At 53.3% G+C, this 13,322-nt stretch overlaps 1 protein-coding gene across 4 annotated transcripts in view; it reads right to left on the bottom strand.

Annotated features, from left to right (window-relative positions):
• Positions 1-369: 369 nt before the first annotated feature.
• Positions 370-13,322, bottom strand: part of RGS19 (regulator of G protein signaling 19) — a 52,713-nt gene continuing 39,760 nt past the window's right edge. For all 4 annotated transcript variants that reach the window (XM_029070899.2, XM_039912899.1, XM_039912897.1 and 1 more), the window contains exons 4-6: positions 7,068-7,142; positions 5,977-6,211; positions 370-3,499 (exon numbers count right to left, since the gene is read on the bottom strand). In XM_029070899.2, the coding sequence (XP_028926732.1) occupies positions 3,311-3,499; positions 5,977-6,211; positions 7,068-7,142 (499 nt within the window). In that variant the 3' untranslated portion in view covers positions 370-3,310. The remainder of the gene's footprint in view (positions 3,500-5,976; positions 6,212-7,067; positions 7,143-13,322) is intronic.

Below are 13,322 nucleotides of genomic sequence, written 5' to 3'. Positions count from 1 at the left end.
AGGGTGAGAGGTTTTGCTGCCTTTGTCAAGCTCCTTCATCCCTGTCTCTGCTCCTTCTCTGGCAGGGAGTATGTCCAATGGCTATCCTAAAGTGAACTACTTTAGAATTGACTGATGGTATTCCTCTGGCTAGTAAAAGTAGGGGTTCCATTCCCGGGAGCAATAGGAAGTGGCATTTCAAGTGAAATCTGAGTTGCCAAGCTAAATGACCTTTCCAAACAGGGATCAGTAAAGAATATGTGTGGATGTGATTTTTCTCTGAGTGCCAATTTTCTAAAATACTATCCAAATTCTGGCATCCATCAATTTGCTTCCTTACTAGGAAAGGATGATAATGATAATAATACTGATAAATAATGACTAAAGAAATCAATCATCTCTACTTTTTTCCTCACAACACTGTCTCTGAAACAAAATTCAACAAAATTTCATAGTTACATGTTTGCTTTGGTGTTTCCCACCAAAGTAGAAAATAAGGGGGGGGGGGGTGGAAAGAAAGAGAAGAGAATTTTTGTTGTTTAAAAAATATCTTCAATAAAAAGATCTTGTCCTTAATTCTTGGGAGATAAATAGTAAAACTGGGAGTTTCATTTTCTTTTCTCTTTTTTTTTTTTGGTAAAACATACAGTAAAGACTATTGTTTCATACACTAAGACAGAGACTTTAAAAATTATATGAAAATACAAAATTTAGCTCTGGGCCTATAACTTCTTTTTGTGGATGTTCAAAAGGCTGCCCATTCCCCAGCTGGTTTTTCCTTGGATTCCTCCTGGAGTTGGGGGAGGGGGCCGTGGAGGGAGTTGGTGGAGACGGTTGAGATCGGGCCAGGGATTTTGAGTAAACAGTTCCTCCTGTGCTACAAAAATATACATAAAGAATATATTTCCCACCAAAGGCATTACTCTGACTGATCCTGTGCACATGGTTGAAAGGTGTTGCCTGTCTGAAAGGTATTATGGGGGTTTGGAGGAAGTTCCAATTCTCTGGAAAATAAGACTAGAATGGTATCTCTGGGGGAGTGTGGGTCCCAGTTGCTCTGTTCTGTAAGAAGGGATCAGGAATTGGACCCAACTACAGTTAACTGTGGTTGTGACCTGTTGAAGCCCAATTTTACAGGTCGTTGGAGCGGTGGACGGTTTTTCTCCAACCCAATCCCTGGTGGTCTCTCGGGGGCCAGACATTTGGCAGTTTTGACTCTGAAGTTCCACAGTGAAAAATATGGGATGAATCTCTGCCGATTAGATTTGGAAATTTAGTGGGGATAGAGAGTGCGTTGGGGGAGGGTATTTGTGTTATGGGGAAGGGCAGGGGGGAGAATATGTGGCTCAGTGACCCCACAGAGCTCCGTTCTGAATTTGGCTTCAACTCCAAGAAATCACATCTGGCAAGCTCAGCCCAGAGTTGGGGAATTTGGGTTTTGCTCCCAGGGCCACAGGTAGGATTTGGCACAGTTAGAAGCTGACGTTGGAGAACTGGCGTGGGGGCACTGGCAGAGGTGGGGTACTGTAGATGGGGCCCCTGTGCCACTGTCAGAGAAGATGGGGTCATCATGGCAGCATCTCCCCGTTTTACCCTTTCACCTAGGCTCCTGAAAAAACCCAAAGGAAACCAAGAGGGGTAGGGAGGTGGGCAGGGCTCTTGGAGCAGGTATAGACAGTGGTTGTGATGGGGGACTGGCTGAGATGAACTGTGACCCAAAACCTCAGGCAGCAGTAAGTGATTTTGGGGGCCTGTGAGAAAGAACCAAGTCGATTTCTGTTGCAGGGCCATGGGCAGAGGGCAGTGTTTTGTGTCTCTGACCTACAAGGGGTAAAGTCCTTAAATTCTCAGAAGGGGATCTCTGTCGACTCCTTCCTGACCTGCCCTACGTCCTGGGCACAGCCCTCAGAGTAGCCAGTCTTGATGTCAGTCAGCTGGTGAGGCGATGGTGCTCTTGAGGAGGGCAGTCCAGGTCCCAAGGGTCAGATTCACTAAGGGGCTGCACCTACCTGTTCAGAGGCTGAGCGAAAGCCCGTGGACCACTATGCTGCCTGCTGGGCCTGCTCTTTCCCAGAGAGTTCTGAGCTTGGGCTGTGCCCACCCACCCCTGGGAGCCCAGGACTGAGTAGGCCGGGGGATGGTGGTGGGTGAAGGGAACTCTAACCCCCTCCCCTTTATTTCTGGACGCACACGGCTGGGAAAGCAGAATCACCGCTTAGCTTTCTGCAGCTTTAAGTAGCTTGAGTGTGAGGCTCAGGGGAGAGATGAGGGAGGAGAGAGACTGCAGGGGGAACCACCAGGCCAGTTAGAAGGTGGGGTTCTGTGGCCACTGAAGGACGGGGAGAGGAGGGAGGAAGAAGGCAGGGTCGCAAGCCTTAGAAATTCACCAATAAAACCCCCCTGATGGTGAGGAGGCCCTGTGCTGAGAGCCTGATTCCAACCCACCGTTGGTTTCAAATGGCTGGAGAGGACAGGAAGGTGGGGAGGATTTAAAAAATATTTCCGGATAGAACTTCTGTAAACAGAGATGTGGATGAGGTGGGGGGCAGGGGATCACTAGGGTTCGGCTCTTCAGGGACTCTTCCCCTCGGCATCGTTTTCATTCGCTCTTCTCAGGAGGCCGTGGACTGATAGTGCTATGTAAACCTGACACTTTATAGGCTTGAAAAAATAATAATAATTCTCTTCCCCAAGTCCCAGAGTAAAGCAGACTGAAGCAACGGGGCGGTGGTGATCTCTCGGGGAGACGGATGGGGGGATTTAGCTGGAAAGGGGGTTATAAGGGTAGGGGAGAGGTTATAAAGTGACTGTCGAACAGAAAAGGAAAAGCAGCAGCCTGGGCCTGCTGTGGCAGTGGGGAGGGGAGAAGAGGGAGATTGCCCCCAGCCCCCTCCTCCTCCTCCACTTCCTCCTCCTCCAGTTGCCCTTCCAGAGAATCTCGCTGGCCCAGAGCTGGGTGCGTCCAGAGGGATTCAGTAGTAAACGGCAGGCCTGAGTTTCTAAAGAAACGGCATCGGACGCCGCAGCCTGGGCGGTCGTGGTAGGCGGGGACAATGGGCGGCCTGAGTCACGGAGCTGAGGATGCTGTGATGACCGGTGGTGCCCAGGGGAGGAGGCAGTTCACGGCTAAAGCTAAAAAATGAGTCTAATGGGAGAGACTGAGCATGTGCTGAGGGTGAGTGAGAGTGTGGGGATGATGGAGGGCAAGGAACCCCCAGTTGGAGAGCTGTTCACATGCGACCTCTGACAGCGGCGCTGTGACGATGAAACAGAAGTGGTCCGTGTGGCCAAACCGCCCGCGGACATGAGACCTTGTGGTGACCGGAGTGTCCTAGGACTCCGAGGAGCAGCGGGACACGGTCTGGAGCAGGGACTTGTAGAAAGCAGAGTTCAGGAAGCGGGGGTAGGAGTCCCTGTGCATGAGAGTGTAGATCTGTAGCTGGGCGTCATCGAACGTGTGGGAGGAGGGTTCCTGCATCTTCCTGTTGATGACCTCCCGGACTCGTGAATCCAGGCTCACCTGGGTGTGGCCGGCAGCCGGCCGGAAGGAGAAGAGGGACACGCGGTTAGGGCCCAGAGAGGCGTTTAAGGGTCTTCCCCCTCCCCTGCATTTGTCCGTGCGGGCAACCGGGAGACCCCAGATTGGGAGGAAGGTGAGGATGCCAATCGGGCGATGGAAAGGCCAAATGGGAAAGACCCTTGGGGTCGGGAAAGAGTCACCTCTGGCCCTGGAGAGCCAGCTGGGAATCCGGAGAGCCAGCGGCAGTAGATCCGGGCCAGCGGAGGGCTGGGGACGGGGGAGGGAGGCCGACAGGGGCCGGGGAGAGGGAGGAGTGTGAAATCCAGCTGGAATGGATGCTCTCTTTCTGGAAAGGCCTTCTTGGACTGTGAGCCCCAACTGGGACAGGGGCTGTGTCTGACCTGACTGGTTCGTATCTACCCTAGCACTTAGAACGGTGCTCGACACACGGTAAGTGCTTAACAGATACAAACAAAAAAAGGAAAAGGGGAAGAAAAGGGCGGAATCTAAGTGAAAAGGGGAGATTTTCTGGCTCCTTGGCCCCCTCTTGAGCCTGAAGAGTGTAATGCAACCACCTTTGGGAAAAGGAACCACACGTGGACTTGATCTCTTCATTCCTTCCCTTGCCCTCCTTCCCTCGGGTCGCGGAAAGCCCCGCTTGAGGGTCCAGTGGAAAGAGCACAGCTCTGGGAATCAAGAGACCCGGGATCTAAACCCGGTTCTGCCTATAGCCAGCACGGCCACTTTGCCATGTGCTGGACCCCTGCCCTGCCCACTTCCTTGCCCGCCGCACTCTTCGCCCCGGCGGGAACGTGATGGGCAGGGGCAAGAGAGTGCGCTGCTGCTGACACAGCCACTAACCCTGGGAACAATTCCTCTGGGCAGGTTCTTGCTCCAGAAATCTCAGGACTGATGGTCATCTGTTATTTCTGCGGTGAGACTCCATCACCAGGGTTGGGGTGGAGGTGGAGTGATGGGGAGGGGTTGGAGGCAAAGGGGAGAGAGGGGACACCGAAACCAGTGTCACTGGCTTCTCTGCTATTTGGTGTAACTTGTCTGGGGCAAGTGTTGAGTGGTAATTGGGGTATTTGTTAAGCTTTTACTATGTGCCAAGCACTATAATAAGCGCTGGGGTAGATAGAAGATAATCAGGTTGTACGTGGAGCTCAAAGTCTAAGTAGGAAGGAGAGCAGGCATTGAATGCCCATTTTGAATTGAATCCCCATTTTGCAGGTGAGGAAACTGAGGCACAGAGAAGTTAAGTAGCTTGCCCAAGATCCCACAGCAGGTCACTGGCAGAGCCGGGATTAATAATGTTGGTATTTGTTAAGCGCTTACTATGTGCCGAGCACTGTTCTAAGCGCTGGGGGAGATACAGGGTAATCAGGTTGTCCCATGTGAGGCTCACAATTAATCCCCATTTTACAGATGAGGGAACTGAGGCACAGAGAAGTTAAGTGACTTGCCCACAGTCACACAGCTGACAGGTGGCAGAGCCGGGAGTCGAACTCATGACCTCTGACTCCGAAGCCCAGGCTCTTTTCCACTGAGTCACGCTGATTAGAACCTAGGTCCTCTGACCCAAAGGCCCGTGCTCTTTCCACCAGTCCACAGTCTTTCAAGGCCTTCCCTGAGGGGCTCCTGGGGCACCTGGGTTTCTAGGTTGGCATTTTCCCATTCCAGGGCCAGGAAGCGTGTGGAAGGAGTGAGCCGCTGAGTTGGGCAGTCTGTGTAGGCTGGGTGACCTCACAGTGCAATGCAGGAGTTTTTGCCCATCACCTGGCAATTTAAATAGTGGCAGCAGCCAGAATGCTGGGCCCCCTGTACTTCCAGGGCAGCCATTTGGGGCAGGAGTTCTCCTGCGAGGCATCTTTGGGCCAAGGCTTTCTCTCCGGACTCCATCACCTCTGTGCAGTAGCCAGAATCTGAGGGAGCAGGTGGTCTACCCTATGGAGCTGGAAGCCTTTGGTTGTTTCCTAATCTTCCTGCCTCCCTCCTGCCCCTAATTTTGGTGAGCCTACCATCCCCCAACACCTAGTTCCAAATCCCCCAACACCTAACACCTGGTCCCTCACCACCTAGCCCTTGATCCCCCAACACCAAGCTCCCAGACCCATTAACTCCTAGCCCCTGTTCCCTCAACAACTAGTCCCTGACCCCTTCCTGCCCCAAACCTAACTACTGTCACCACCAACTCCTAGCCCTTTCCCTCCCTTAACACCTAGTCCCTGGTCCTCCAAAATCTAGCCTCTGACTACTCCACTCCCAAAGTCTTATACCCTGCCCCTAACCAACTCCCCGGGGCCCTGCTTTTCCAGCCCCAGTCTCCCGAGATGGTTCCCAGAACCTATCAGCCTCCCAGCCTGCTCCGAGTCTGGCCCCGCGGCCCACTCTGAGAGCACCCAGCCCACTCTCAGCTTGGTCTCCCAGCCCTTTCCTAGTTTGCTTTCAACCCGGCCGGTCGGTTGGTCCCACACCTCCTTGGGCGAGAGGATGGAGATGTAATCCTCGTAGATGAGCCGGGCCTTCTCGTCGATCGTGTGCTTGTTGCACTCTGTCTTGAGCTCCTCGCAGGCCAGCCAGAAGAGCATGTTCTCTTCGCTGTACTCAGTCCGTAAGAACTCGCGGAACACGTTCCGGCCCGCAGGGTTCTTCATTAGCTTGTCGAACGACTGCGCCCAGCCCTGGATCTCCTCGGGGCTTGGTTTGGTGCTGGGGCATTCCAGCGCCCAGGGAGGCGGGAGCATCAAAGATAGGGAGAGGAAAGGCACAGAAATGAGCCTGGATTCTCCTCTTGGCTTCACCTTCTCTAGGATTCCCCCCTGCCCTGCACCAACTGGAGGGGAGGTGATGGAGAGCGTCTCACTCAAACCTCGTGTCCTAGCAACCCTTGAAACCAGCGTTACTGGATTACTCATCTTTGCAACTGTCCCCACTCTAGACCAGCCCAAACTGCCTGAAAGCCTTTCATCGGTTTGGTGAAAATGTGATGCAGGAGACCTTTGGGCTTGGAGCTTGGGGGTGAAGTTGCTGCGTGAGGCTATGGCCAGACAGGACGGCCAGTACGGGTCCGGGAGTCCTTCCCCTCCTTGTCCCTGCTGGAGAACACCCCTGACCTCACTTCTGGGAGGTCTCACCTAATCCAGAACAGCCCCACACAACTTCTGATGCTCCCTCCTTCCCTTCCTGGGTTGCTCCTCTGGGTTCCGGTGGTCAGGTCGGAGGCCAGTCACCCCAAGGGCTCAGCCACCTTGTCCCACCTCTTCAAAAGCTTCCCGTGTTCCCCTTCTGCCCGGCCCAGCTGTCTGGTCCGCTGATTTCCATCCGGCTCTACTGTGTGGTCCGTTTACCTCTGCTTAGTTCAACTGTCTGGCCTCCTGCCTTGTGCCCAGCCCTACTGTCTGGCCTGCTGGCCCCGGGACAATGAGTTTGGACCCCCAGAAAGTCCCCCACAATGGGAAAATCCCATTCCGGGGCAGGGGCTTTCCTGGGGCTGTTCCTGCCCCCCGGCCCCAACCCTTCGCCCTCCGACCCCTTGGGCAGAAGAGTGGAACGGGAAGACACTTACCAAGCTTCACAGTTTGGGATGGTCTCCAGTTTGGTATCTCGAGAGGCCCTCCAAGCCCTCTCCCGATCTTCATTCCTAACAGTGAGACTGAAAGGTAGTAAATGGCATTTAGCACCCTCCCCCTCCCCCGCTCCCAATAAGGACCTGCATGTACATGCACTCTTGCGCACACACACACACACACACACATACACACACACACACACTTTCTCTCTCTCTCTCTCTCTCTCTCTCTCTTCCCTTTTTGCCCCTAAGGCTAGTTCCTTTAGAAGAGCACAGTGCCCTGTTTGTTTTGGAGACAAAGAAGGAGGTGGGTGACTTCCTGCCTGAAACACAGACCTGGTGTGCTCAGACCTTCAAGTTTTTCTGCCCTCCATCTGGGTCTGGCAGCTGAGACCATCTTTGTCCACAAAGCCCCCGGCCAGCTCCCTAGAACACAAGCTCTCCTCGTTCTCCTGCCTGCTGCCCTACAGGTAGTCCACCTGCCACCTTGCCACCTCCACCTGCCCCTTGGGCCTCTGCCCACAGCCGCCATTTCCTAGGGCCATCTCTCTGTCTCTCCTCCAACCAGGCAGCTCCCTGCAATGGGCCCTGCTCCGGAGCCCAGGCCCATACTGACTCTGTCTTGAGACTGGACCTTGGAAACTTCAGCCTCAGTTTCCTCATCCGTAAAATGAGGATAAAAGACCCATTCTCCCTGCTACTTAGACTGTGAGTTCCAAATGGGAGAGGGACTGTGTTCAACTTGATTATCTTGTATTTACCCCAGGACTTCGTACAGTACTCGACACATGGTAAATCCTTGACAAATACCACCATTATTACTATTATTTTTAATGATACACCGAGTGGGGAAGGCATTCTAAAAAGATGTGAGCAATGGGTCGGAAGTGAATCTCGTAAGTGAATCTCGAGGACCAGTGAAGAGGTTTGCTTAGGAGTGGCAGAGAGAGCTTGAACTGGGGTGAAGAGAGAAATCAAACTGGGGAGAAGTAAAGGGCAGGAGTCGGGCTGGTTCTTGTGACTCTATTCTTAGGGCACAAAAGCCAGGAGAGCCTGGAGAGGGGAGGGTAGCCCCAGGACAGTGGCTAGTAGAGTCCATAACTCCATTCCTGGGGTATCCAGTCCACTTTTGTCCAGCCTCTTTGCTGACCAGTCCAGCTTCTGCACAGGGGTGAGGGTGCGCAAAGCGAATGTTTCCCAAGACTGTGCCTCCACCAGAACTTCTGGTGTCAAAGTGAGTGTTCCCTGTGCCTCACCTCCAAGTCCCCTCCATCAGGCAGTTCCTCTGGCCCCTAATCTGTAAGCCCCTTGAGGGTAGGGACCGTCTCTAACCCTAACCCATTCTCCCAAGTGATTAGCACAGCACTCCACACAGACTAAGCACTCAATAACTATTATTGATTAATTAGGCCATCTACCTGAGGGTGCAGCCTGGAGATGAAACTTTGATGAGAGATGAAACTTTCCCTGTCTCAACTTCGAGCATCCAGCATGTGTGTATGTTTGCGAAGTATAGGTGTGTGCGGGTATGTGAGAGTACATTTGATTTTTAGTAAAAATTAATCCCACCAGTTGCTGGTTTATTTCGCCTTTTTAAATGGTATTTGTTAAGCACTTACTCCGTGCTAGACACTGTACTGATTGCTGGGGTAGTTACAGGATAATTAGGTTGGTTAGAGTCCATCTCCCCCATAGGGTTTAGAGTGTTTTTATTCCCATTTTACAGACGAGGATGAGGGACAGAGGAGTTGTGACTTAAGAAAATTAAGGTCACACGGCAGACATGTGATGGAGCCGGGATTAGAACCTAGGCCCTTGGACCCCCCGGCTCGTGCTTTATCCATTAGGCCATGCGGCTTCACCTCCTTCCAGCTTGAAATGCCTGTTCTCCCTCCTCCTCAGGGAGGAGTCCTTGGAGGACAGCGACTGTATCTGACCTGATTATCCTGTATCTACCCCGGAGCTTAGCACAGTGTTTGGAACATAGTGGGAGCTGAATACCACAATGATTATTATAGAGAAGCAGCGTGGCTCAGTGGAAAGAGCCCGGGTTTGGGAGTCAGAGGTCATGAGTTCTAATCCCCGCTCTGCCGCTTGTCAGCTGTGTGACTGTAGGCAAGTCACTTAACTTCTCTGTGCCTCAGCTGCCTCATGTGTAAATGGAGATGTGAGCCTCACGTGGGACAACCTGATTACCCTGTATCTACCCCTGCGCTTACAACACTGCTCTGCACATAGTAAGTGCTTAACAAATACCAACATCATTTATTATTAGTAGTAGTAGTAGTAGGATCATCTTCCTGCAGAAACGCTCTGGGCATGTCACTCCCCTCCTTAAAATCCTCCAGTGGTTGCCTATCAACCTCCGCACGAAACAAAAACTTCTCACTCTGGGCTTCAAGGCTCTCCATCACCTTGCCCCCTCCTACCTCTCCTCCCTTCTCTCTTTCCACCGCCCACCCCGCACGCTTCGCTCCTCTGCCGCCCACCTCCTCGCCGTCCCCCGTTCTCGCCCATCCCGTCGTCGACCCCCGGCCCACGCCCTCCCTCCTCCCCTCCGCCAAACTAACTCTCTTCCCCTCTTCAAAGCCCTACTGAGAGCTCACCTCCTCCGAGAGGCCTTCCCAGACTGAGCTTCCCCTTTCCCCTCTGCTCCCTCTCTGCCCCCCCTTCACCTCCCCTCAGCTAAGCCCCCTCTCCCCCCCTTCCCTCTGCTCCCCCCTTCCTTCCCTTCCCCTCAGCACTTTGCTCATTTGTATATATTTTTATTGCCCTATTTATTTTGTTAATGAGGTGGACATCCCCTTGATTCTATTTATTGCGATTAAGTTGCCTTGTTTTTGTCCGTCTCTCTCCCCCGATTAGACCGTAAGCCCGTCGACGGGCAGGGATGGTCTCTATCTGTTGCCGAATTGTACATTCCAAGCGCTTAGTACAGCGCTCCGCACATAGTGAGCGCTCAATAAATACTATTGAAGGAATCGCTTCCGGCCTGCGGGATAGCCGCTGCGCAGGGCCCGCCTCCGGCCGCCAGGTGGCGCGAGGGGCCCAGAACGGCCTCCCCCTAATTGCTAATTAGGGGAGGGTAATTAGTGGCGAAAGGAAGCCTTGGATTTCCCTGGGGGTCCCTCCCCGCGGGCCCTGCTCCCACGCCCCTTCCACTGGGGTCAGGCGAGCCCTTCCGCGGCGCGGTGGCTGGGGCTCGGGCTGGCGCCGGGCAGGTCCGGAGGGACGTATGGGGAGGGGGTCCCCAGATTCCCGCCCCAGCCCCTTGACCTACGTTCCCCCTCTCCTTCCTGCCCATCTTCTCCGCTTTCTTCTCTTCCGTGGCAGCCGGGGCGATGGGCCGGCCCCGGACCCTCCGTTCCTGGGGGATGAAGGTCAAAAGTCAAGGGGAAGCAGGCCCCGACTGCTCTAATTCCTAGGGGGAAGAGGAGGCTGACAGAGTGAGCCTGGGAACGGCTCTCTCTTTGCCTCCCCCCTTCTGCCCCTCCCTACCTCATCCCCCTGCCAGAGCTCCATCTCTAACTCGGAAGGAGGAGTCCCCAGGAACAGGGTTGGGGGTTCGGGGCGGGCCTCCACTTCCTCTCCCCGGGCCCGGGCATCTGTGAGCCAGTAATTGGGCAGGGATTGTCTCTATCTGTTGCCGAATTGTACATTCCAAGCGCTTAGTACAGTGCTCCGCACATAGTAGGCGCTCGATAAATACCACTGAATGAATGAATCTCCGGGCATCACCGGCCGCCGTTGAAGCCCGAACCCTGGGCCGGGAGGGGGGCCCGACCCGTTACCCTTCCGCTCGGAAGCCCGGAGCCTTGGACAAGTCACTTCCCCTCTCTTGCCCCGTAGCCTGTAAGCTCCTCGTGGTCAGGGATCGGGGGTCTACCGACTCTGTGGTTTTGTACTTGCCCAAGTGCTTAGTACAGTACTCCGTGTACACTAAGTGCTCAATAAATACCGTTCAGTGTCCCCAGTGAACTCTGGGGGCATTCGATACGTACCATTCAATACATTCAATGATATTTACTGAATGTCCCCAGAGTTCACTGGGGTTGGTCAGGTGGAGGGGTTGGGAGGGATCAGCACTCTGAAATGCAGGGTTAGTAATGGCAAGGGGTGTGGGGGGAAGAAGAAGAAAGGGATAGAAAAGTACTCCCCAACCCCCACAGCTGCTCCTGTGCCGTCTCGACCCGGAAGGGGTACTGAACTGGGACAGCAAATGCCTGTCCACTCCCGCTGGTTGTCACCCAGAGTCACTGAGCTGAAACCACAGGAGGAGTGGTTCCTGTTTGTTAAAACTCTGTACCGCCTCTGCTTGGGTGCAGCATTTACAAAGGCTCTCCCGGGGCGAGAGGAGAGGGGAAGTGGGGAGAGGCTGGGAAAAGGGCAGGGGACGGGGAGAAACCAAGGAAACTTTGGGGAGACAGGAGAAGGGATGCAGAGTAGGGGCAGGAAAGAGGTGAGATGGAGAAAGACAGAATGATCTTTATTGCCTCTCTGCCTTACAGACCTAGAGCAATGATGAATGAGAGATAATGCCCGAAAGATGTTTTGAATTTTCGCAATTAAGTGCATATTCTCTCTCTTTCTCTGGGTCTCATTTGCAGGTCATCACAGTATAGGAAGCATTTGGTCTAGCAGGGTAAGGTCAATCCGTTCCATCAGCTTTCCCCTAACGTTCTAGACAGGTGGAGCCAGATGAAGGTCTCTCTTGTTATTATTAATACTAACAGAAGTAATAGTAATGATGATGATAATACATATTTGTTAAGCACTTATTATGTGCCAAGCACTGTACTAAGTGCTGGGGTGGATACAAGATAATCAGGTCCCACAAGGGGCTCTCGATCTAAGTAGGATGGAGAACACGTATTGAATCCCCATTTTATAATTGAGGTCACAGGCACAGAGAAGTTAAGCCTGCCCAAGGTCACGCAGAAGACAAGTCATGGAGCTGGAATTAGAACCCAAGTCCTCTGACTCCCAGGCCTGTGCTCTTTTCCCTAGGCCACACTGCTTCTCAAGCATCCCCAGCTCCTTAACCAATTCTTCAGCCCTTCTTGGTCACCTGCCCAGCTCATAGTGAGAAAGAGCTTCCTGTTGTCTAACTTCAAGCTTTCTTGCTGCAGTTCCATCCTATTTCCTTTCATTGTGCCCTTGGCAGAGATGGGGGAACAGCTGGTTTCAAGACTTAGAGACTTGTGAGAGAAGAGGCCAGCACGGTGGGGATTTCATATCCTGCCCAGAGTGAAGGAAAGGGGCCGGATTCACAGTGGAGAGGAGTTGGTGGGAGGGGGGGCTTCCTCCCCACTTCCCACTCCTTAGAAACCTAACTCCCACAATACCCAGCATGAACAAATGGCTCCTGGCTCTAAGGAACTGAGCCTGGACCAGTGCCAACAGCTGCGTGCAGTTGGGAGTCCAGATGTGCTTCCTAGGGGGAAAGTGGCAGAGGCTTTTGTTGAAAGAAGAGGAAAGGAGCATCCTGGATCCAGAGGAAGGGCCGGCGCTTCTAGGATCTGTGCTGGGCAGGGCTGAACCTCAGAGGAGCTGCTGCATCAAGGTCAGGGGATTGATAGTGTGTCCACCTTAAGAACTGCTCAGCCTCCCTCATGCCCCTGAAGTTACTGCCAAAGGCCCAGGTCCCCCATCACTATGGAGAATCAAAGGAGAACCCCGTCCCTACCCGCCCCCTCCCCCCCACTTCCCTCTGGTCGGCCTGCCATTCTGGCTTCATACTCACATCAATTTCAAAAGGCCCTTTTCTCCAGCCCCAAAAGGAAGTGGGTGGCCTCAGCCTAATCAATTAATCAATCAATCAATCAATCCTCACTGAGGAAGCTCACTCTGCACAGGCCTGTAGCCTCTGCTCTCACATCCTGGGAAAAGCAGCATGGTCAAGTGGATAAAGGATGGGCCTGGGAGTCAGAAAGACTGAGTTCTAAACCTGACTCTGCTACTTGTCTCCTCTGTGACCTTGGTCAAGTCACTTCACTTCTCTGTGCTCAGTTACCTGATCTGTAAAATGGGGATTAAGACTGTGAGCCCCACTTGGGACATGGACTGTGTCCAACCTGATTACCTCGCATCTACCCCGGCACTTAGAACAGGGCTTGGCACATAGTAAGCGCTTAACAAATACCATTAAAAAACCCCAAAATCTGCTTGACACTGCTCCCAGCCCACATGGCAGAATCATCCACAGGCTCCCTGGGATGGCTGCTTCAATAACTACTTCAGGATGGAGGCGCC

This window comes from Ornithorhynchus anatinus, chromosome 8, assembly GCF_004115215.2.
Source record: "Ornithorhynchus anatinus isolate Pmale09 chromosome 8, mOrnAna1.pri.v4, whole genome shotgun sequence".
NCBI lineage: Eukaryota > Metazoa > Chordata > Mammalia > Monotremata > Ornithorhynchidae > Ornithorhynchus > Ornithorhynchus anatinus.
This window is presented reverse-complemented; position numbering and strand designations above follow the sequence as displayed.